The 22,781-nt window shown below is 47.1% G+C and overlaps 1 protein-coding gene across 3 annotated transcripts in view; it reads right to left on the bottom strand.

The window, feature by feature from the left end:
- Positions 1 to 828: 828 nt before the first annotated feature.
- LOC120791978 (fibroblast growth factor 12-like) overlaps positions 829 to 22,781 on the bottom strand; it is a 46,855-nt gene continuing 24,902 nt past the window's right edge. For 2 of the 3 annotated variants that reach the window (XM_040130927.1, XM_040130926.1), the window contains exons 2-5: positions 9,224 to 9,334; positions 7,956 to 8,059; positions 3,533 to 3,731; positions 829 to 980 (exon numbers count right to left, since the gene is read on the bottom strand). In XM_040130927.1, the coding sequence (XP_039986861.1) occupies positions 829 to 980; positions 3,533 to 3,731; positions 7,956 to 8,059; positions 9,224 to 9,334 (566 nt within the window). Of the gene's footprint in view, positions 981 to 3,532; positions 3,732 to 7,955; positions 8,060 to 9,223; positions 9,335 to 13,621; positions 13,821 to 22,781 lie in introns of those variants that run through there. The other variant, XM_040130925.1, reaches the window with a different exon arrangement.

The following is a 22,781-nucleotide window of genomic DNA, read 5'->3' as shown; positions in this document are numbered from 1 at the left end:
ACACAAACTGTGAGTAACCTGCATCCGGAACCTGTCTAGAAACCAGACGAGTGCTCGGATCGACTCGGGGATTAAATCGCAGACATGAACCAGAACCGGACCGAGCTCCTCCGGAGCAAACAGCGGGGAGTCCCTCAGCTTCCATTCCCCTCTGACCCTTTTTATCCACAGCGTCTGCAACGAAACTCATGGCTCTCCAACCCCCACGAAAGGAAGAAGCGAGCAGGACGTGGCAGCTGAAGAAGACGAAACAGAAAAACTCTTCTCTCCGACTGGACAGGACAACGTGGAGAAGAAGAAGAAGCGTGACGTGTCGAAAGTGCGAAAGTTTTTGCATTCATCAAGAAAGGAAAGGACGTGAAGTTTCTACATGGCTTAAAGCTTTGGAGTTCTCAGCGCTCGCTCGACTCGAAAACATTTCGTCATCATCGTGACAGATATGATTATGATGATGATGATGATGGTTATAATGTGGCGATGAAGAGTAGGTGTGCTAGCCTCCTGGCGCCGTTTCAGCAGGGCTTTTTGCATAAAATGTAAATCATCATCATCAACGTCCTGATTTTGCTCATTTTCAAACAAGCCCCTCCCCCACGAGATTTAAAATATTTCATCACGAGCAAGAAGATTTTTTTCCCCGTTTTTTTTTTTTTTAAGCTTCTTTTTTTCTTTTTTTTTCGTTGTCGTCGCCGTCGTCGTCGTCGTGGCGGTTGTTGTCGTTGGCGTGGTTGTAGTTGCTGTTGTTGCTGAACAGAGGGAGTGTTAAAATGGGAGTTCGCCTCCGCCTCCTCCTCCTCACCCTCCTCCTCCTGCGGGGGGCGCTGCAGGCTATGACCCCTCCTGCTCTGTGGAGTCCTCCTGCGGCTGCTGCTCGTGCTCCAGGCTCCTCGCCCGCTCCTCGCTGTTCATCGTGGGGCTCCGCGAGGATTTCAGCAGCTTCTCCTCGAGCTCGTGCAGCGACGGCTCTTTATACATGCAGACTGCGGGAGGGGGGGGGGGGCGAGAAGAAGAACGTGTCGTTAGCCTCGGCGGGATATTGCACAGAGCACGAAGAACGTCAGAAACATCAGTAATAATCGACTAAAATCGATAACCAGAAACTGAATCAGGTCTAGTACATACCGTTAATGATGAGTATTGATAATATGAATGTACATACATGTGTGTACAGGTGTGTTATTCACAAAAATGCACTTACAGGTGTGTGATATATATATTAATGTCTAGATGTTCGTATGTTTTCATATATATATGTAATATACAAACATGTTTACAGGTAATATGTGTGTACAAGTAGTTATTTATAGAAAAAGTCAAGTCACGATACGTCATATACACGTATGTGATACACAAATCTGTACCATGATGCTATAAACACACACAGTACGTACGTACATACGGGTCTATCGTACGCATGTGTGTGTGCGCAGGTGAGTAATGTAGGAGAGAGGGAGCGGGAAGGAGGAACAGAGGTGTGGGGGGAGAAAGGGAGGCAAAAGAAAAGGCAGAAGTTGAAGCTGAAGGACGAGTTCTGGAGAGGAAGAGGAGAAGATGGGCCGGAGGACTGGATGAAGGTGATGACAGATATTTTTAAATGAAGACGGGGGTGGAGGAGGGTGGGGGGGGAGCGGGAGCAGCTGAAAGCAGAGACGGAGCCTCATGTTTCCTGTTAAACCCCCATCTGTGATATTAGAGCTTCACCTTGTCCTGACACTCGGGGGAAGTTTCCTGCAGGACGACCTGTGCTCCCGGCTCAGCGCTTCGCCTCTGAGCTCTCCGGACCCTTTCACGCTGCCTCGTCGGCACGACGACGAGCCGGTCAGCGGCAGCGCTAAGACGGAGCTCGGCCCCAGTAATGAGCTCGGGGTTTTTTCAGAGATGCGAATAAACTGATAATCCGGCTATCCGGGCAGGCTCCTCTGTGTCTGGGCTAATGATCAATCTGCTGGCACGAATCAAAATACCGGCTTAAAAACCACCGGGTCGTTTCCGTACATACATTGAGCGTAAGCCTCCAAAGAACATCCAGCGACTCTGACGTCTGAAGAGAGAAGCTGTGAGAACTCCAGGTGGAGGCGTTTTTACTCTGACCCCACAGAGAGGAACTGAATGAACAGACGCGAAGTGACGGCGATGCGGAGAGCCCCGTTCCATTCTGCCGGCCCAACGCAGACCCTGGAGAGCTGCATATTACACGCAGGCCCTGGAGCCGCCGTCCTCGACTCCACCGCCAGTGCGCCTGTGACTACGCAGCCCACAAAGAGCTGGGACGAGCGAAACTGACGACGGCCGCGTCGCTCCGCATGTAAATGCGCCGAACGCGTGAAGGCGATGCACCTGCACAATGATACTTGGAGTTAAAGGATATCGGTGTGATGGTCTCTGCTCCACGCGGTGACCCCATCACCCTTCACCTGAACACACACTACACGTTGTTTTTTTTCAACAACGTAATGCAGGTGTTTCATAATTTATCCAACAAACCGGTTTTTAAAGAAACATAAGAAAAGGCCTTTTTGATTCCTGTGGATTTTGTGATATTGTTACAAAAACTGGTATATTTGTTCTGATTTAATGTCTGTGTGAAGAGGTTTTGGATTGAAGTTGGACATTTGAAATGTCATGTAGACCGAAGGCTCAGAAAGAGATGTATCATCTTTGATGAAAAACAAAAACAGTTTTTAACAATCTTGAATGCTAAATTTTATTTCCGTATCGTAAACTGAAGAAAGAGAAAACCGGGTCAAGACTGTGATGAGACACTATTACTGCACCTGTTCAATAAACATGATTGAACATGGAACTCAGACAGACTGAGTGGACAGTTGGAGCTATGCTAACAGTTTCCCCCTGCTTCCAGTGCTTGTGCTAAGCTTTGCTAACAGTTTCCCCCTGCTTCCAGTGTTTGTGCTAAGCTATGCTAACAGTTTCCCCTGCTTCCAGTGTTTGTGCTAAGCTATGCTAACAGTTTCCCCCTGCTTCCAGTGCTTGCGCTAAGCTAGGCTAACAGTTTCCCCCTGCTTCCAGTGTTTGTGCTAAGCTAGGCTAACAGTTTCCGCCTGCTTCCAGTGCTTGTGCTAAGCTATGCTAACAGTTTCCCCCTGCTTCCAGTGTTTGTGCTAAGCTATGCTAACAGTTTCCCCCTGCTTCCAGTACTTGTGCTAAGCTTTGCTAACAGTTTCCCCCTGCTTCCAGTGTTTGTGCTAAGCTATGCTAACAGTTTCCCCTGCTTCCAGTGCTTGCGCTAAGCTAGGCTAACAGTTTCCCCCTGCTTCCAGTGTTTGTGCTAAGCTAGGCTAACAGTTTCCCCTGCTTCCAGTGTTTGTGCTAAGCTAGGCTAACAGTTTCCCCTGCTTCCAGTGTTTGTGCTAAGCTACGCTAACAGTTTCCTCCTGCTTTCAGTGTTTGTGCTAAGCTAGGCTAACAGTTCCCCCCGCAGCCTGACCTGTCTCTGTGCTGGAGATGAAACTGATATCCGTCTGACTCTGGAGGAGACAGAGAGAGCAGGTGTCCACAGGTGCGTTTGTCTCACCTTCGATGGGTCTGGGGACAAAGTGTGAGCAGGGTTTGGTTTTCTTCACTCGGTTTCCCTTCATGACGACTCCGTCCTTGTTGAGGCCCAGGAACCAGGCCCGGCCCGACTCGTGCTGCCGGTACAGTGTGGACGAGTAGATGACGTAGTAGTTCTCAAACACAGACTCCTTAAACTTACACTCTGCTGTGAACACATCCTGACAAACACACACACACACACACACACACACACACACACACACACACAGAAAAGTGGATGTTTTTATTCAGTCTAAATCAGCATTTCAGTGATTTTATTTTGAAACAGGAAAGGGGGTCTGTCCTCTGGACCTGGTTGGTACTGTCTTTAGCTACAGCTCTTTCTGTTTGGACACCATCATACCGACATGTTATATTAAGGGATTTGTCGTTGGGTTTTCTCTTTTAAACTCCAGGGATTTTATTTTATCACAGACCTTCTGCCCACACAGGTGTCAGATACAGGCTTAAATATACAGACATCACCTGGTGACATCAACAGTCCACTAGTTAAAGATACGATGATTCATCGTTAACAAAAAAACATGAAAAAATACATCAACATCCATATTTATTTTGTTGTGTTTCTCTGTACTAATGATGTGACTGGGATCAGACAGATCCAGTCCTGGTCTGGAAGAGTTTAAAAGCCAAACCTGACTCTACTGGAACAGTTTAAAGATGTCAATCAGAGCAGAACAAACACACCCAGAGCAAAAACCTGTCCTAGCATTGAACACTCATAGTTTGAGGAAGTCGTCCATCGGTTGTTTGAGATTGATCCTTTTCCTCCCAGGCAGCCGCTGGTTTCACTTCATTTCCATGAGAGTCAAGAGGCAACGTCTGGTCACCTTTGTGATTTTTATCAGATTTACGTTACCATTGGGGCCGACCTGAAGACTATTAAATCAAATTGTCCAATAACGTATCAACGTTGTGAGGAAGCAACAGCCTCTGCCGTCGCAGTTTAACCCAGAGCACAGAACTCTGGCTCCTGGGTCGTGTGTCTGCAGTAACATGTCCAGCTTTGCTACGGTTAAACGTAACAGATGGCTTTAATAGAGGCCAGGGAATAACTGATAACAGAGTTTTGCTTGATAATCTGCTAAAACGATGAATCAATTATCCAAATAGTTGTAGATTGTGTTGATTGATAGAGAACATATAAATATATGAACCGTGAACCGAGCTCACGTGATTCTTTTTCACATGTTTACTTATCGCAATGATTTCTCCTGCTCACTGGGAAACGCGTGGCTGCAGAGGAAGCTTTCAGTGGATTTTTTTACACAAATTTCGTCAAAAAGTGACTAACGTAACAATATTCATTTTACATTCTGCTATCTGGGCTCTGCTAATTTTAGCAAGCATCATCATGCAGTGCAACAGTAACAGGATCAGCCAAAAACCATAACTACTGACGACGACACACAAATCAGAAAAAGAGGAGAAGCAGGAGAGAAAGAAGAAAGAGGTGGGGTGAGCCAGAGGAGGGCTGAGGAAACAGAGGGAATAGATGATGAAAGCTGTTTTCTTTCCTCCCAGCAGGCTGCCGGCATCACATATCAAGACGTGATAGTTCAGATAAACAGCGTTTAGACAGCAGAGCCTCCCAGCACACACCACAACTTTACCTTCAACTGTCTGTGTGAAGGAGCTCGGCTCTGTGAGAGAATAAAAACTGAAAGGTTTTTTACGTTAAATGCCCAGAGGAAGAGCAGGGGAAACTGAGGACCTGAGTCCATATCTTCCGGAGTTTACCCCACGAATCACCTTGCAGCTAATACTCCACCTTTACCTGGTTTTCATATGCGATTTGGCTGTGGATGCCTACGGTGTCTGGATAACGACATGTGATCACTGGCCTCTACATTTCCATCAGTGAGTGTGAGGCTTGAATCCGTCCTGATATGAACGGAAGCAAAGCTTTTCTACGCGAAGCAAGCGAAGCGTCTCTCAAAGCACTGAGGGCTAGGGGCAGGGCAGGTAACCTGGAACTTACCTGTGACACAAAGGGGAGGGGTGTGTTAAAAAAATTTAACTTTATGCAGTTGAGTGAAGGATTTGTGCGGAAACTCTGTGTTGATTTAGCAAAGATCCGCCACGGATGCAGCTTTGGAACAGGACATAAAGCAGAGCGTCATCTGCATATGATGAGATTTTTTAGTTTTTTTTGTTTATTGATCTTAAAACCAACTCGGCTAAAAACTGATGGCTCAGGAGCTTTTATGTCATATCCCAGACCACAAATCCAGAAAACAGTTTGCATCAGCCTCTTAGTTACAATTCTATTTCTCCCACTTTGTGAAAAGAACTACACAAGCGTCAAGAAATCAGTAGCAAAATGGCGGCTAACCCTCTAAATCCAGAACCAAAATGGATGCAGTCTTTTCAGCTAATTTAAAAGGAGCCATTCACAGTTCATTTGTACCTGCTGCACCTTGTTGCCATTTGGTGTCACAGTAAGAACAGATGATTTAGGGTTTACGTCCATTCAGCTGGTGTGACTACAAGGCAGGTGAGGGGGGAGTGGGGAGGGGGGTACCATCTTGGAATAGCATCCGAATAACAGGAGGTTTTTCCTCCCACTCAGCATAAGCCACATAAAGCAGAAGGATCACCTAACAATTACAGTGCCCATGAGGATCTGGCAGCGTGACGACACCAGGACTCGTGGGATATGTTGTCATCGAATTGGTACCAAATAATTATCATTTTATCTTTGTTAAAACGAAAATATGCTCATGCTTGAATGCCTTTAAAACGTGTCTGCGCTCAGCTCAACTAGAAAGAACGTCCACGTCTTGTAGAGAGAATCTGCCCGAGGACGCTCCCTGCACTCACATATCTACCGTTACCATCTCCGCCGTCTCTCTCTTTCTCCATCGCACCATCTCCTCTCTTATGCCGTGCACACAGCGACTGAAGAATTGCATTTTAAAGTTTTATGGAAGGAGCCGACATGAATAATGGATGTTGGACGGACGCACTGAGGAGAAACAGCAATACAACAACTGCAGCTGTTCTCTGTCTACAATGCAGACTGATCAGTGCTGTCCTCTCCATTATTATCGGCATAAACTATCACTATCGTTGTTTTCTAAATTGTCTACCAAGATCTTTCAAACACATAGTGTCAGAAGATGTATCTTTTTGTACCAAAATGTCAATTTTATAAGGTTTGTGTCTTAAAATGACTTAAAACGAAAGAGAGGATCTTTCCTCAAAGGGGCAGAATCACGTGACAGTTTGATGTAAAAGTCTTGAAATATGATCATGTCTGCGATCACAAAAAAAACAATTCCTGTAAAAAATGAGACGCCTGGTGAGTAGCTTCGTCTTTCAGTCAGGATATCTTCAGTCCAATTCTTCTACCGCTCCACCAGGTAGACACCTCTACAAGGAGAGTGAGCCATTACTCTGCCAAAGTGTCCTTGAGCAAGACAGTAACAGGCCTTGATATATACAGACTCACACGTCTGATGATGGAGAAAGTGAAAAGATCACTTTTCTTTCAAGGCTCAAGCTTCAGCGTCTGAATCCCTCTCTGCTGTTTGTCTTCCAGGTTTGATCTTTCTACAGAACAGCCGATGTTTTTCAGCAGAACGTGAATGGATCATAATACTGCAGTGAAAAAGTAACTGTTCTATTAATAGTCAAACCTGAATCAATCATCCAGAATACCACTGAAATCTAATCACCTGAACCCTGAGAAATCCGGACTTAATTTAAGAGCTTTTGGAAAAATAAAATCTTTAAAACGAAGCAAACTTCAGCCGTTTCACACCACAAACATTTGAGCCACTTCCCAGTAAAGGAAAGGGAGACCTGCAGGGCCTTTACTGCGAGGCCGATGCCGTCTGATCACATAGGTGTTAGAGTTCCAGTTGCCTTTTTAATATCGAGTCAGCAAGAAATCACTGAGTGTACTGGATGTATTATATATAATGGGTCATATTTTTATCTGGTGTTCATAAAACTTTTAAGCAAGCTTTCTTTTTTAATTTATTACATAACAAACAATGCATTTTTGAGAGCAAGCAGTCAGGGAGCAGCCAGGGTCCATTTGTCTCTCAGAGTTAGTTTAATGTCATCGCATCGGAGGAGCCTGCGAGTCTATCGCAGATGCTGCCTGAAGAGCAGCCCGAGAGCCTTTCAAGCTGCTGAGTGTAGAGAAGAAACTCAAAGAATAAGTCGCAAACCGAAGAAGGACAAACTATCTGCAAAGACAGACAGGCGGACAGACAGGCGGACAGACAGGCGGACAGACAGGCGGACAGACAGGCGGACAGACAGGCGGACAGACAGGCGGACAGACAGGGGGACAGACAGGCGGACAGACAGGCGGACAGACAGGCGGACAGACAGGCGGACAGACAGGCGGACAGACCGGCGGCTCTTACTGATGTGTAGAGGAATCCCTCTGCGTTCATGGCCACGTAGAGTCCAGCCTTCACTCCCTGGATGGCCACAACCCTCAAACCCACCGGGATCAGGTTAAACAGAGCTGGAGGGCGAGAGACATAGGCAGACAGAGAGAGAGAGAGCTGGTTACTGCAGTCGTGAAGAATTTGACAGAACTTAGAACCTTTTTCTTTCAAACTGATCAAACAAAAGAGTCACATTTCATAAGCAACAGTAAAATCAAGCCTCTGCTTCACACAACGCGCCACCGCAGCAGTTTAAAGTCAGGCTGTCGCTGTTTAACGGTGGTTAGAATCCATCCACAGCCTGCTGGATGTGCCGCTGCGCTTCCAGCAGATAAACCAAATAAAAGAGCGGGGGTGGGGGGGTGGCGATGAGGGAGGTGATTTAATCCTCAGGGACAGAGAGCTGCAGCGTGGGTGAGGAAGAGGAGGAGGAGGAGGAGGAGGAGGAGGAAGAGGCCTGCGGCGATGGCTGCTGTTAATCCTCCTTTATTTAACGCAGAGACAGAGATGATCTGAGCGGGAGTGAGAGGGAAATCCAAAACATCGCCTCCTCCTCTTCTTGTCCTCTTTTCCCAACCAGAGGACAGGATTTGAGGGAAGCGGCAGAATCTGTAACCCTGAACTCCTGCAGCTGCTCTGCTGTCCTAAGGACGGGGGGCCCCCATGTCATGGCAACAATCGGTTCTACAAGTTGAGAGCGTTTGACATATTTGTACGGTCGCCGTCTGATGGTCTCCTCTGTCAGCGTGGAGCTAGATTCTCCTCGCGATCTGGTTTCTCTGAGGAGCCTCGTCCGTCTCTCAGCAGAGTTTAGTTTCCGCTTCGGACAATTTCCCTGAGGATTCGTCCATGTTTCGTGTTTATACAATACGCATGGACTGCTGCAGAATTAAAGATTTCGCACAAACAAGATGAACCTTTTCAAAAATGATAAAAGTTTTATATGTTCTTGAATAAACTGGGGGAATCTTTTTTTAAGCATGTGCGATACGGCAGATGTAGGGTCAGTCTGCACCATCTACACCATCTACACCATCTACACTCCGTCCAGCCAGGAACCGGTTTCAACGTTGTGCCGATTCATCCATGTCTCTGATCAATCGTGAGAGTCGCTCTTCAAAGTGACTCCTCCGCGTTTAGTCAGCGATCATCGCTCGCGCTCGGTCAACAACCGTATTTGGGCGGGGGCTGCGGCGCCAACGCCTACACGGGGCGGAGCAGAGGCAGCGGCGGAGACTCACTGTAGTCGCTGTTCTCGTCCTTGTTCCCGCCGATGGTTCCGTCCGGCTGCATCTGCAGGAAGAAACCCTGCTCGCTGAAGAGACGCGTCACGATGCCCTTCAGCTGCGGCTCTGAAACGACAGCGACAAGAACAACAACACAGGCACACGTCAGGTTCGATCCGCAGACACACACCGGGACGTCAGGTTAATGCAGGACGTGCAGTGTTTCCTGTGCGGGCGGTTCAGGATGGGCGATACCGAGTCGGAGCGCGACAGAACCACCAGCACTGTCTGTCCGCTCCGAACACACTCTCACATGTATTATTCATGTTCCAGCAGCCACATCTGCTGCAGCTGCCTGTGGACACTCTACCTCCTCCCCCCGTACCACTCCTCCGCCAGAGCTTTTCTGTGTTCTCATGTGGGTTCGACTCCCGGCTCCCTTTCCTTTGATATTACAGTACAGTTTCTAGATTTACTTCTTGTATGTTGTACTTCTCATCAGATCTCGTCCTCTTTTCTGCACATCAGGTCCTCAGCTCCTCCCCTCGACTAATCTCGAATGACCGTCTCGCGTCCTGGTCTCCTCTCATCTGACCTCACCTCATGTCGTCCTCTTCTCTTATTTCATCTCATTTTATAGAGTCTCCTCTCATTTTATCTCATGTCACTCCCCTCTCACTTTCTCACCCCTTTTATCTGATCCCACCCCGTCACATTTGCAGCTCACCTTCTAATCTCATCTAATCTTTCATTTTATCTGAATTCTGATTTCACCTCTCGTCTCCTCTCCTCTCATCTCATCAGTTTTCATCATCTCAATCTCCTCTAATCTGATGGTTTTTCATTTGATCTAACCTCAGTTTATTCCACCTCTTCTCCTGCCTCCCATCGTCCTTTCTCATCTGATGCCCTTGTTGTATTTCATCTAAACTCATCTTTCCTGTATTCGTCTCTCAACCTACCCTCTCCAAACACACTTTATCTGCTCTGCTCTCCTTTCGTCATCTCCTCTCACATTATTTCTCTCGTCACCCTTTTTTAACGCCACCTCTTCTCATCTCGTCATCTTCTCTCATATAAATTTAGCTCATCTCTTCTCACCTTCTCTATTCATCTCTCAATTTACCTTCTTTAAACCCACCTCATCATCTACTTTTCTCACCTAATCTCACTTTATCTCATCTCATCTCATCTGTTCTAATGTGATCTCATCTAAACTTCATCATCTTAACTTCTCTCCCCTCATCTCTCCTCTTATCTCATGTTAACTCACCTTATCTAATCCCCCGTCATTTTTCTCCTCCTCTTCCTCTCCTCTCTCGTCTCACCTCGTTTCCTTGCTTCGCTCCCGACCTAATCTCGCGTCACCTTTTCTCATTTTATTTAATCTACATGATTAACTGCACAGTGCCGCAGGTGCTGCAGTACTTTGGCCCTGTTCAACAGTTTAGAGCGTTTGTCCTGCACTTTGCAGTTTCCATCTTTGTTTCCTGCAGACGTTGCTCCGACTGGGTGACTTGCCTCCACTAAAAACACAAATGTACTTATTTGATATAAATGAGACCTTTGAGGAAAAAAGGATCATATGATAGAGTCTCTGATTGGACGGATTTAGCCGTCGTAGGTTCATTCTGAGGATTTTACAGGGTGACGAGGGCAGACAAAGACGGTGATGAGCAGAAAATCCAAATCCCAGGCTTCAAATCATCCCTTCTCATCCCTACAGGTGATCTCTCTCACACACACACACACACACACACACACACACACACACACACACACACACACACAGCTGAAGGTCTGAGGATGTAAACATGACGGAGGCTGAAGTGATGGAGCGATGCTCCAGATGACAATGTGGGCCAGAAGGACTCATCTCTGGCAGAAATAGACCAAAATGCAGAGAGGCCGATGTGGAGCAGGCTGCTGTGCTACTTAACATTCACACTGACAGAAAGACAGAAGCGTCCGGACAGACTCAAAAACCGCGAGACTCGACATTCGCAGCTTTTCTCCTTTAAGCTTTCGTCTGCGTCCGGCCAACTCGTCGTGTCTTATAGTCACATTTTAAGGGGTAAAACGCTACAGGTCTTAACCCTCTTTTCTAACTTAAGTGTCCAATTCAGGAAAAACCAGCCATGGCCATTCTATTTGGTAATTCCCCCAGTTAATTCCTAATATGGGGCGAACCTCTAAACTCGCACCTTAATTTACAAAGTTAAGGTCATTTTAATACACAAATTAAAGGGTACCTGTAATCTACTTGTTATTTTGTACATTTGAAAGGATTTTACCCCTCAAAACCCCATGAAAAGCCATGAAAAAAACCCTAAATATAAAAGAGGCTAAACGCTTCACAGAGCTGCGGAGATGGTGACAGTTACAGCATCGATTGCAGCAGCTTCAATTAAAGAGGCGACGGATCATCAAGCGGTCACACGGGTGATTTTTGGAAGTTAATGTTAAAATATCATGTTACGGCATTTTGACGTTTAGTCTGAGGGGACGCGAGAGAAACTGAATCTGAAGTCAACATCGTGGCGATTTATGCGCTGACGCCTGTGGGTCAATGACTGATCCAGATCCAGAGGTACTTTTCTGAAGGAAGTTATATTAAAAAGTGTGCGTCTCGGCTGTGAGTTTGAACGCAACCGTGAGCCTGTATGGGGGAAAAAAAAGAAAGCACCCCATCACACGCCGACACGAGATGAGAAGGACGCATCCTTTAAAACTGAGCCTCGGGTCGGCTTCTCTGCCGCAGAAGGTGATTCTGTTTTCGGTTTTACGTTGCCCAGTCATTTCGGGATAAACAGAAGAATATTTTACACCACTAATGTTTCCTTTCTCTGTGAGAAACATGGACAAGGGGCCCCTCTCACAAAAGAAACGGGCCCCTGGAGCACTCGCTCGGCTCTTTTACAGTTGTGAATTTATTCAGAATTTTTGGTCAATTTCAACAAGAAAAGCACAATTTAAACCTGGTTGTTATACTACACATGTCACTGTGTATTAAAAACATGAGGAGCCAGATATTAATTTTTATTTTAATGTTTTGATCACGAAGGGTAGTTTTTAATTTTTTTTTTTTAAAAGGTAAACATCTCCGGCTGATTTCTGGTTCCTGTTCCCTCACTGAGGATCAGGACCGAATCAGCCGCGTACTGAAGCTTAGATCCGGGTGTACGACGGCACAGGTTTAAAAAGGGCCTCAGCTCGGGCGGCATTTCGCAGATAGAAGGCCGAGAAAAACCCTAAAAACCCGTGCGTTGCGTGTTGTGTTGAGACGCGGCCGGCAGCTACGGGCGCGTTTACGGTATCGTCATACTTGAATTTGAGTTTTGTTTTGTTTTCGTTAGGACTGAGCTCAGAGGGGCCCCAGGGAAAACTACCGGAGCCTCCAGCATTTAACCCAGCGTCGACACAAAGGGCACGAAAGCCTCAGTGCTTCAACGGGGCTTCATCTACCCATCGCTGGTAACAAATACCATCAGAGGAAGACTAAGTGCTGACGTTGAACTAAATACCCTCGGCGATGACTTCACCAGCTGCCGAGATTTCTTTAATAACTCGCTCTGTACAAACTCCTCAGCGGAGAAGTTGACGAAGTTAAAGAGGCTGCAAACTGTGAAGGAGCTCATCAGGCAGGAGCTCCGTGTAAGAGCTCCTCCGAGGAGCTGTTTGTTGGGACTCCCAAGAAAACGGGAAGCAGTGACTGCAGCAGCGGGATGTCGGCTACTGAGAAACGACGCTCGTAAGCGCGCGAGTGCTGAAATCCGCCCGGCCGGCCAAGTCGCTGCGTCTCCGCACGCCCGCTTCAACGTTGAACATTTCCTCAGGAGGAAACTCTGCTCAAGGTCAAGTGGACTTTTATCTCGTTATTCTGCAGGAGGAGAGGGAAGCCTTATCCGTCGTTTGATGAAGCGAAAGGTCTCCGGAGGGAAACGCAGTCTGCTGACACCATCACTACAGAGGCTGGAGCCACACTTTGGGTATTTCTTCAATAACGGGGTTAAATAATTTAACTCATCGATGAGAACTACGCGATGTTTAATTCAACCACTGGCTGTATTTCAGTTCCTTCTGCGCATCTGGAAGAACAGATGATAGTGAGGAATCTACAGCCAAGACGTTAAAGCTCCGCAGGAGCGAATGTCGACTCGAGCCGTGACTCACCGCGTTTTTGGTACTGGGAGGCAAATTAACTACATGCTGGGTGTCCGCCGCGTCTGCTTCAAGTGGTTCACGTCATAAAAAACCATTTCCAGGTGACTGAGCGTCACCTCTCACGGGACTGAGGGAGTAACACTGTTTAAAGGCTGCAACGCTTCCACTTAGATCACTGGCAGTAACACGAAAAGGCTGAGGAGACTTTTTCGGTGTTGGACTTAAGAGTGCAGATGTCTATGGACCCACCTGGTTTCCGGCGAACAGGTCTTTTTTTTCCGCTGCAGAAGCGAACTTTGCTGAAGACGCTGAAGATGTGTCTCTCGCACAGAGATCTCGGGTCTTTATTGGGACTCGAGCGTCTCTTGTTGGTGGCGACCTTGTCGCTGTTTGACTCGCGGGCCTGACGCTTCTGTCGGATCAGGGAGCTGGCGATGGCCGCCGCCATCTCCCTGAGAGGTGGACGGAGCCACTGAGGACAAAATATCGGCTCCTGCTCTGTGTCCCGAGTCTGAGGACGTTCACTTTTTTAGTCCAAAACAAGTGGCATGTCAGTCAATGATTGGAGGAGTCCACCGAGTCTGAGTGGGAACGTTTTTTTTGATTTATGGTCGCTCCATGATTAGAAACTGCTCATAAACGCTTTGGAGATCCACTTTGAGAAGAAGCCGACACCTGATATTCACATGTTCGTGTTTCAAAAACCCGAAGAATCTTTCAATTCTGTCAAAGTTAAGGGCTCAAATAAGGTTTCATGCGTTTTGTGCACTTTAGTCTCACAATAGGTGACATTTCTGTCCAACGGAAAAAAAGCTGGACGCTCTAAAAACCGCCCTCTTCGACACTTGAGGTTTTCAGGCGATAGAACATGTCAGGGCCCGATACCTTAGAAATACAGATATTTTCTTGCTTCTTTACAGTTTACGTGTTTGACATGTCGGTGTACGTTTACGTCTTGCAGCTGTTGTTCCCACCAGAGGAGGTGACAAAGCATCAGTCATGACGACTGGTCACAAGAAAACTTTCAAATTTTCTATGGCTGAAGAATCACTAACGGTGTCATTTGACAAAATTTTGTTTATGTTGGTTTCATCACGATCAAAAAAATCAATAACAATGATAAATAAAGTCCTCAAAGTTGTCAGACCAAAGGAAAGTTTGACGTCCACAGTTCCGTGAAGACACGGTCAAAAGCTCGGTCCAACAAGCGAAAAAGTGGACCTTGAGTTGAAATTGTTTTCTCAACTAATAAAAAATCTCCTGCCGGTTTCATACCAGTCACAGAAGTAGTAAGATACGCGACTGACATGCAGAACATTTATTTAGGACTGAAGAAAAAAAATCCCGAATCAATCGTTTCATCGTCTCATTTTGTTCTCGGTAATTACTGATCAATCGATAAGTGTTCCCAGCTCGTGGAGGTTGGAAGCTGGAGACATATGATTCCCAGTTTTAAACACGACAAACAGCACGAGCACGTCTGAATGAAAAAGCCACAGGCGTTTAGACTCTCCGACGGAAGCCCGTGGCCGCGGGAGCCGCTGGGATTCTCTCGCCTTACGCTCCAGAGAACCGATCCATCAACCGATGAATCAGGGACGACCCATCCTGTACGTCCGTGTCTCTCGGGGGTCCGTGGAAACAACGGGATAGCGTTGCCCACTCACTCCTCCATCGTCAACATCGGTCCATCGGCAACTTTCAGAGGTGTCGTCGATCGGAAACCCAGAAGGACTAGAAGGAACCTTCAGCAAACCCAGTGAAGTTCAAAATAACTCCAGAGCGACGGCAAGAAAATCCGGCGGCGAGAAGACGCGATAAGGCAGCGGATCACACACACACACAGACTCTATTCTGCTCTAGTTTACTCTACTGCCTTCCACTGCCTGGTCCTCTCCTCCTCCTCCTCGTCCTCGCAGCCTGAGAGCTGCTGAATGTGTTGAGAGGCTGAGCGAGAGGAGAGGAGAGCGGAGAGAGAGGAGAGAGAGAGAGAGAGAGGGAGAGAGAGAGAGAGAGAGAGAGAGAGGGATAGTCAAAGGGAGGAGAGAGAGCGAGAGAGAGACAGGAGCTGGAGGTGTGGAAGAAGCTCCTAAAAATATTCTGCCTGATGTTTCATGTTGCTCCCACATCGGACCGCTCTACCCCCACTCCATCATCCCGATACACGCTAACACACGACTGTTTCGGTCCCGCACCTGGTTTCATTTTGGATCAGGTTCAGGTAGATACAATACCCTGGACTCTTTCAGCTCTGTTTACACTTGTCATTTCAAGTGTCTCGTATCCAGATAAAAGCCACGTGACATTTAAGACTCTTTCGTTCACACGCTTTGTGTGTCCGTCTTTGTTTCCTCGGCTACGTGTGAATCTGGGTCGGTCCTCCTCCAGTCCAGGAGGAGGTGGCGATCCACCTGAAGCTGGTTGGTAACTGACAAAAACACAAAGGACCAAATGCACTCATCCACCTTTTTTCTCCCAACCCCGACTCCAATACCTCAACTCGTGCCAGATTTTTATAGGCCAGCCCGTGGCAAAGCGGACCTATGGCAGTTGTGGGTGTTGGTTGGCGTCTGCACTCCAACCGTTTGTTCCAGCAAGATGCATCACTCTGGATTTGGGACTTTGAGTTTGGCGCCGATCGGTGTGTCTGAATAATCCAGTGAGTGGCGGGTCATGTGCCTACGCATGAAAACAAAACGGTCACAAATGTTGAAAAGGTCACATGTCAAAGCAGGACCTAACGTCGGTGAGAGCAGGTAAACTCACTGCGTGTAAACAAAGAAAAGAAAAAAAAGAGAGAAAGGTTTGGATTTTTAGACGCAAACCTCTTTCAGCACTAAGTCTTGAATCCTGTGATACGTCTTGAGTTCACAATCATGACCGCTCCTCTAGTCTCCAGTTTCCAGTCTTGTTTTTATCGAACCAGGGTCCAGGTTAAAACCAGTTAAAATAAAATCTACAACCTCTGAGTCTCTTGATAAGAGACTCTCTGCTGTGCTGCGCACACACTTCCCGTTGGAGGCTGTGACTGCAGGGTTACATAAAAGCATTTTATGCCCGCTGCATCTTAACAGTGGCAGGGGAGCCTCACGAAGATGTTGTCAGGGCTGAATAACCGTGAGACCTGCTCTGAGACCTGCTCTGAGTGATGAAACACTCGAGAAGCCTGCAGGTATCCACACCACCTGACACTCAGCCAGCGCCCGCTCACACGGAGCAGGGGCGATTCACTCATCGCCTCACATCTCGCTGCGAACACTGGAGACCGAGCTGCCGCCTCAGGTGGGGCGACACAATCCTGAGAAAACTGATCCCAGTTCTGAGGACAGGTGGCGCGAGGCCTGGCGATGACAAGCTGTTTCAAAAAGAGCTTCCATCGGATTATATTCGCTGCATCCGATTACATTTTACATTCCTACAGATGTGTTTTGACAAATGATAATTACGATACAACAATTTTTCATCATCACTTAATCTGACGATTATTTTCTGTCCAAAAAATGTGTCCAAGTTGAAACGTACAAATGTTTTGTCCAAACCATGAGTCCAAAACCCCAAGATGTTCAGTTTACTGGGATATAAAACAGAAAACAGAAAACTGAGAGGACTGAACAAAGGAAATGCTTTTAAAGTAACTCGAATAATTCATCAGTTTTCAAAATAGTTAATTTGGTTCATTTCTCTCGGTTGACGAATCAACTAATAACGATAATAATCAGCAGCAGCAGCACTAGTTAGATGATGGTAATGATGCTACTGCTGAGCTATGATGGAGGCATTTGCTCTTTTGCTGAGGGCTTTAATTAACAGTTAAGTCGTGCACACGTGTTAAACATCTTCTTTGTAATTAAACTGGTCAGAATGTGTAAAGATTCAGAGTGTCACCAAACTCCCTGCGATATCTTCTCTGCTAGGACGCCTGAATGAATCTCGCCGTGACAGTTTCTGCTCTGACTCTGGCTTGGATAATGCTTGGGTGGCACCAGGCCTGGGCTTATGGGGCTTACACCCTGGAAAGTTCCAGCAAAGCCCCCAGTCTTTTATTGTTTATCACGCGTCGGGCTGGGCCACACGACCAACATCTCATATGCCGATATGGGTCAATTCATGTCCAGATAACGATACATATCACAATATAGCGCATTGTCTGTAAATTCAATGGATGAATAAATGAAAAGTAAATAAATGTGGATGTCCTCCTCAACTCTCGATATAAATGAGGCAACTCAACCCCAGTGAAGTGTTTTCAACTTGGCATCGTGTACCTGGGGTCGAGTGTTAGCACCAAGTCAGAAAAGCCGCGTTTCTCGAGCGTGTAAATTGGGCCCGTGTCCGTGCAGATGAAAGTTGCAGCTGCAGCCGTTATCTCCCTCCGTCTTCGTGACTCTTTGACATATGTTGTCCCGCGTCTGGGGTCTGTTTCGAGCACTCGTGTATATAAAAAATATTGCCGTAAAGGACGCGACAGAGTATAACATGAAGTGTTTGCTGTCGTCACACGACATATATCATCGTATCGCACTGTCCTGATCAAGCATCGTCACATTTTTTTGTATTAAACCCTGATAACGGCTGCGCGGGAACCGGCGAGTTTTGAACAGAGCGGTCGGAGCAAAGCGCCAACAGAACAGCAAACGAAACACAAAACCACAACGCCTCTGGTTCATTTACCCGCATTCGCTTTCTGCGGCTCCACTGTCACTGTCAAATAAAGGAAAATTCCAAAAGTAATATTTAAACAAACTGATTCAAGGATACATTTAAAAAAAAAAAAGACAGAATCAAACCTTTCTGTATTCATGGGATCGCCACACAAAAACAAGAAAAACATGAGAAGTTTTGAAAAAATTACCCAGAGATCAATCATTCTTACTTTATGTTGCAAATCTTGGTTTTCCCAGAAAAAAAAAATGTTTTGATGGGAGTTTATAATGTTTCTGACAATATTCATTCAGTCTGCAGACAGCTGTCATCAGTCTCTGGTGTAATTAATGCAGAGTTTTGAAAATGCTGCTGATGAGTTTATCTTCTTAAAGTCAGTCTTCCTACATTGAGTCAAACATTCCCCCCGATCTGAACTGGTAACTTCCCAGAGTTTCCAACTTTCAACCACCTGTGGAAGAACGGGCCGGACCTTGACCCCGACTGGCTGCTGCTGGTGGAGTGAAAGGTGACGCGACGGAGCAGCGTGACGACGAGTCTCCGTGAGCGGACGGGACAATTGGCTGCGAAGAGCTTGTTACACAATCCAGTGATGGGTCGCTGACAACAATCATGGAGTCGCCGTCGTCGTCGTCATCGTCGCACTGTGTGAGTGTGTGTCGGGCGTCCACAGTGTGGTGGAGAGAGAGAGAGAGCGAAGTGGAAAGAAAGTGAGGAAGAGTATTTACAAGTTTGACAGAGCTCACAGAGACGCTCGTTGTCCGTCGGCAAACGGACGACTTCTCGCTGCAGCCGCACGACAAAACCAACCAACCAACACGCAACATCGCAACCAAGCGGCAGCTGCCGCGATGAAGCCGGACGCTGCGATGCCCAACCCTGGCTCGGGACTTCCTCAAAGGACAGCTCCGTCATGTATGGTTTGCTGTTGGTCACTGACGTGAATCTACAAGTCAAAAGTTCACCACAGATCCACCGATTTCTCTCCAGACATTGGCTGTTTTAGACACTGCTCTGATCAGCCTTTTGTTCTAGAGAATATTTTTTAAAAACTTGGATGAATCGGGCGCCAATAAAACGCTTTGGTTTACATTCACTCAGTTCAACCAACATGCAGCATAAACGTCAACTGAATGGAAATTTACTGATCACCAGGCAGATCTATAATGTACAGCGGCTCAAACTCGTGAGGAACCCAAATGAAGAATTTGGCGTCAGTCGCTCTGGGAAACTGGTGGATACTGACGTCAGTCTATGAACTGTTCACTTCCCCTCCTACAAAAATCCCACTATTTTCTCAAATGTAACGAGCGGATATTCAATGACTGTAGCAGCTAACACTTCCTACAGCTCCCTTACAATTAGTACAGAACTGCATAGGGCTTTCTTGGAAACATTTACAGCTAAATACCAGCACTTTTTTTTTTAGGAATTTATGAGGAAAGTTTCCAGGAAATTAGCTGGAAAATACGGAACCTTTAAACTAAAATGTTACCCAATAACTTAAATGAAGGTACAGTGGAAGAAAAGAAGACTACGAGGAAGAGGAGAGTAACAACTGGGCATCTTAGAGGAGGGGAGAGATAAATGATACCCACTACTCTGCCCTGTAGTTTGGGAAGAGGAAGGTAGACTTTTTTCTTATTGTGCAGATAAAGAGCAAAAAGGGGAGAACAGCCACACATCGTATCACAAATCAGGTCCCAAATTGAACGCTGTTGTGTGTGTGAGCTTGAAATGAGATTTCTGTCCCTGCAAACATGTTTTGGGATCTGGAATCAAGTCTCTATTTTGGATCAAAAGCAACCCATCCTCCTGCCAAACGAAATGCTGTTTGAAGAGTGAAATGCTCAGACATCACTAAGATTTACGGAATCGGGCCTGATGAAAAGCGTGAAACATTGTCAGTAAACTGAATATTTCAGCGAGTGTGTCAGCTCCGCAGTCACGTGACGCGCAAACACTTTGATGCTAATAAAAACTAATCCTCCACGTCTAATCAGTTTGCTTCTGGGCCCGGGGCCGACGTGTCCGGCAGGTTTCACGGTTCCTGCTGACAGACTGGACTGAACCCAAGCTGAACAGGATTAACATCCTCGTCACCAGTAACCAGGCCCCGCGTCTGCGCTCTCCCCATGTCAGTGAACGCACCATCATGCTGAATGTAGGCCTACACCCCCGGCAGAAAAAACCAGGTCAGCGTCTGTAATTACTGTTGTGTATTTGCGTCCTCGTACCTGCACACTGGGACCGAGAGCGGAGAGGGAGAGGAGGACGAGGAGAAACATCTTCATCTCCCTCGTTCACGCAATCGCTCCCATCGGCGGCTCGCGATCAGTCGGTCGCTCTGTCCACCTCTGCCGCGGAAATTCCTGCGCCGCGGAGTATGAATCAACGCGAGTCGGGAGAGTTACACCAACGGTTCCTTTCGTTTTGTTTAAATTAACCTGCCGTCTCTTCTGCCAATGCGTGTCTGGTTTACCGTGTAAAAGGTCAGACGTTGTTTCGTCACCCAAACATACACAGAGAAAAGCAGGAACTCTAAGGCACTGGAGAAAGGGGAGTGTTTGATTTGATTCATAAACAGTTGCTGATTAATTTTCTGCTGATCCACATCAATTAGCTGACGGTTCTGTGAGTGGGGATCAACTTCGGAGGACTCTGATTTTATTTAGCTGGAGAAGGTTTCGAGACACCCACCACTCAGCTTCTGAGAGACGACATAGTAGGTGAAGGAAGTTGTCGGGCTGAACCATTTAGGGAAAATATTTAATTGCCATTTTTCTGCCAAATACTGCGATCCGATATATGTGGATAATATATTGTAGTGTAAACATGTACAAAGGGGGCCAAGGACGGAGCCTTGGGGAACACCATAGGTCAGAAGGGCCACAGACCACTACTGAAAAACTGGTGGTTAGTGTTTTGCGTTAATTTGATGTGACTTGACGACCAGTGGTGACTGACGTATCCGTCCCACCAGCTTCGTTTTCAGCGGACAGAGACTCAGCTGTGGTAGAAGCGTTTAACGTGACGTTTGCCATGTTGGTCATAGAAATGTGTTGATGTGAGAAGAGTTCGCACTGTGCAGATTCAGATTGTTGAAGCCTCAGACTGTAGCTTCTGTCCTCCGTCTCCTACGGTGCAGCCGTGCAGGGAAATGATCGCCTCACAGCCAGTATGGACGGAGGGATGATCGCCGCCACTCTATTCGTGTTCATGTGGGTGTTGTTTATAGAGCAGCAGTCTGTACGCACACATGTATGACCCACACTGACCCGTCCTGGTCTCATAGTCCCAGACTCTAGAGAGCTAAACCCTGTTTATTCGCTGAATAATGTCAGTCTGATAACTTCGTATCTTCACACACACACACACACACACACACACACACACACACACCCCGGTGGGAGAAGAGTCCAGGACTGAAGGACAGGAAATCCACTGTGGCGGCACCACAATCGATCCCACAGCTCATTAATACCCAGCAGGAGTGTGTGTGTGTGTGTGTGTGTGTGTGTGTCCAGTTGAGGTATGTTTCCTAATCAATAGACAAACTGCCTCATCAGAGGGCAGCGGAATGTCAGCAGGACAGTGCTCTGTACCCCCAGTACACCCAGTACAACCAGTGCGCCCAGTGCAGAGTACACAGAGTGCCGTATAGTACAGGTGGGTAGAACCGAAGAATCCTTTCAGATCAGACGCGCTGAGTCCGAACGGCGAGACACACTCATCGTCCTCCAAACATCGAACCACCGGAGGACTGCGACGAGCCTTCGCACAGTGTAGTCTTTACTTCTCTTCTCGCCAACACGTGCAGAGACAAACCGACAGCCAACGTCTCCTACTGATAAGAACTCTGCGTATCTGTGTATCTGCAGCCCTGATACATCTGGTTCCTCCGAGCCTCGGAGCTCCACCGTCTCCAGAAACTATTACCACGCGTCAGTGAGACGCACTGTTGCTCTGGGTGACATGTTCCTTCGTCACCATCGACACACACACACCGGAGTTTAGTTAGACTCAGTCCCACACACACACACACACACACACACACCGTCCCGCTGCCACAAATACTCACTAGAGCAGTGGTTTTCCGGAGCTTTCCGAACCACAGCACGCAGCTATAGTGTCTCTTTCCCAAGTAATCAATGTCTTTGCTTTTTGTGGAGACGCCTCTTACTCGGTGCCATGGCTGCCTTTGACAGCTTCTCCCGCAGATGAGTCATCCAGGTGTGGCACAGCGAACGTCCCCTGCGCCACGAAAAGCCGGAAGATCGTCGACGGACCTGGCTTCTTCTGGTGCTGTCAGGCCCCGCTGAGGGCCCAGCTCTGTTTACAGGGACAAATCTTTCCGTCGCTGCCCCGACAGCCGCGACTTCTGACGGACGTGTGTTTCGACGCGTTTGAAAACGAAATTCAAAAGATGCAGGTTTTGTACCATCGTTTGATGTGACGACGCATTAATAAAAGTGTAATTTATAAAATAAAACTGAGCCTGCGGCACCTTGGCCTGTCCTCGGGGCGTCCCAGGATGGCAGAGCATCCACTTTGGGATGTGGATTAATCCGCCGCGGAAAATAGTCCCCAACAAATGCACCGATTCCTCCTGTTTGGGTTTTTATTTTTCTGTGAGGTGTTTTTAAAGATCTACATCTTCAGTGTGTCTCCATCATCGTTGGTTTTTGCTCCGCATGTGGGGGTTTGGTGGCGACAAGACAAATGTAAAATATCACCAGACTTTCCC

The sequence above is a fragment of the Xiphias gladius genome, chromosome 7, assembly GCF_016859285.1.
Source record: "Xiphias gladius isolate SHS-SW01 ecotype Sanya breed wild chromosome 7, ASM1685928v1, whole genome shotgun sequence".
In the NCBI taxonomy this organism is placed as follows: Eukaryota; Metazoa; Chordata; class Actinopteri; order Istiophoriformes; family Xiphiidae; genus Xiphias; species Xiphias gladius.
This window is presented reverse-complemented; position numbering and strand designations above follow the sequence as displayed.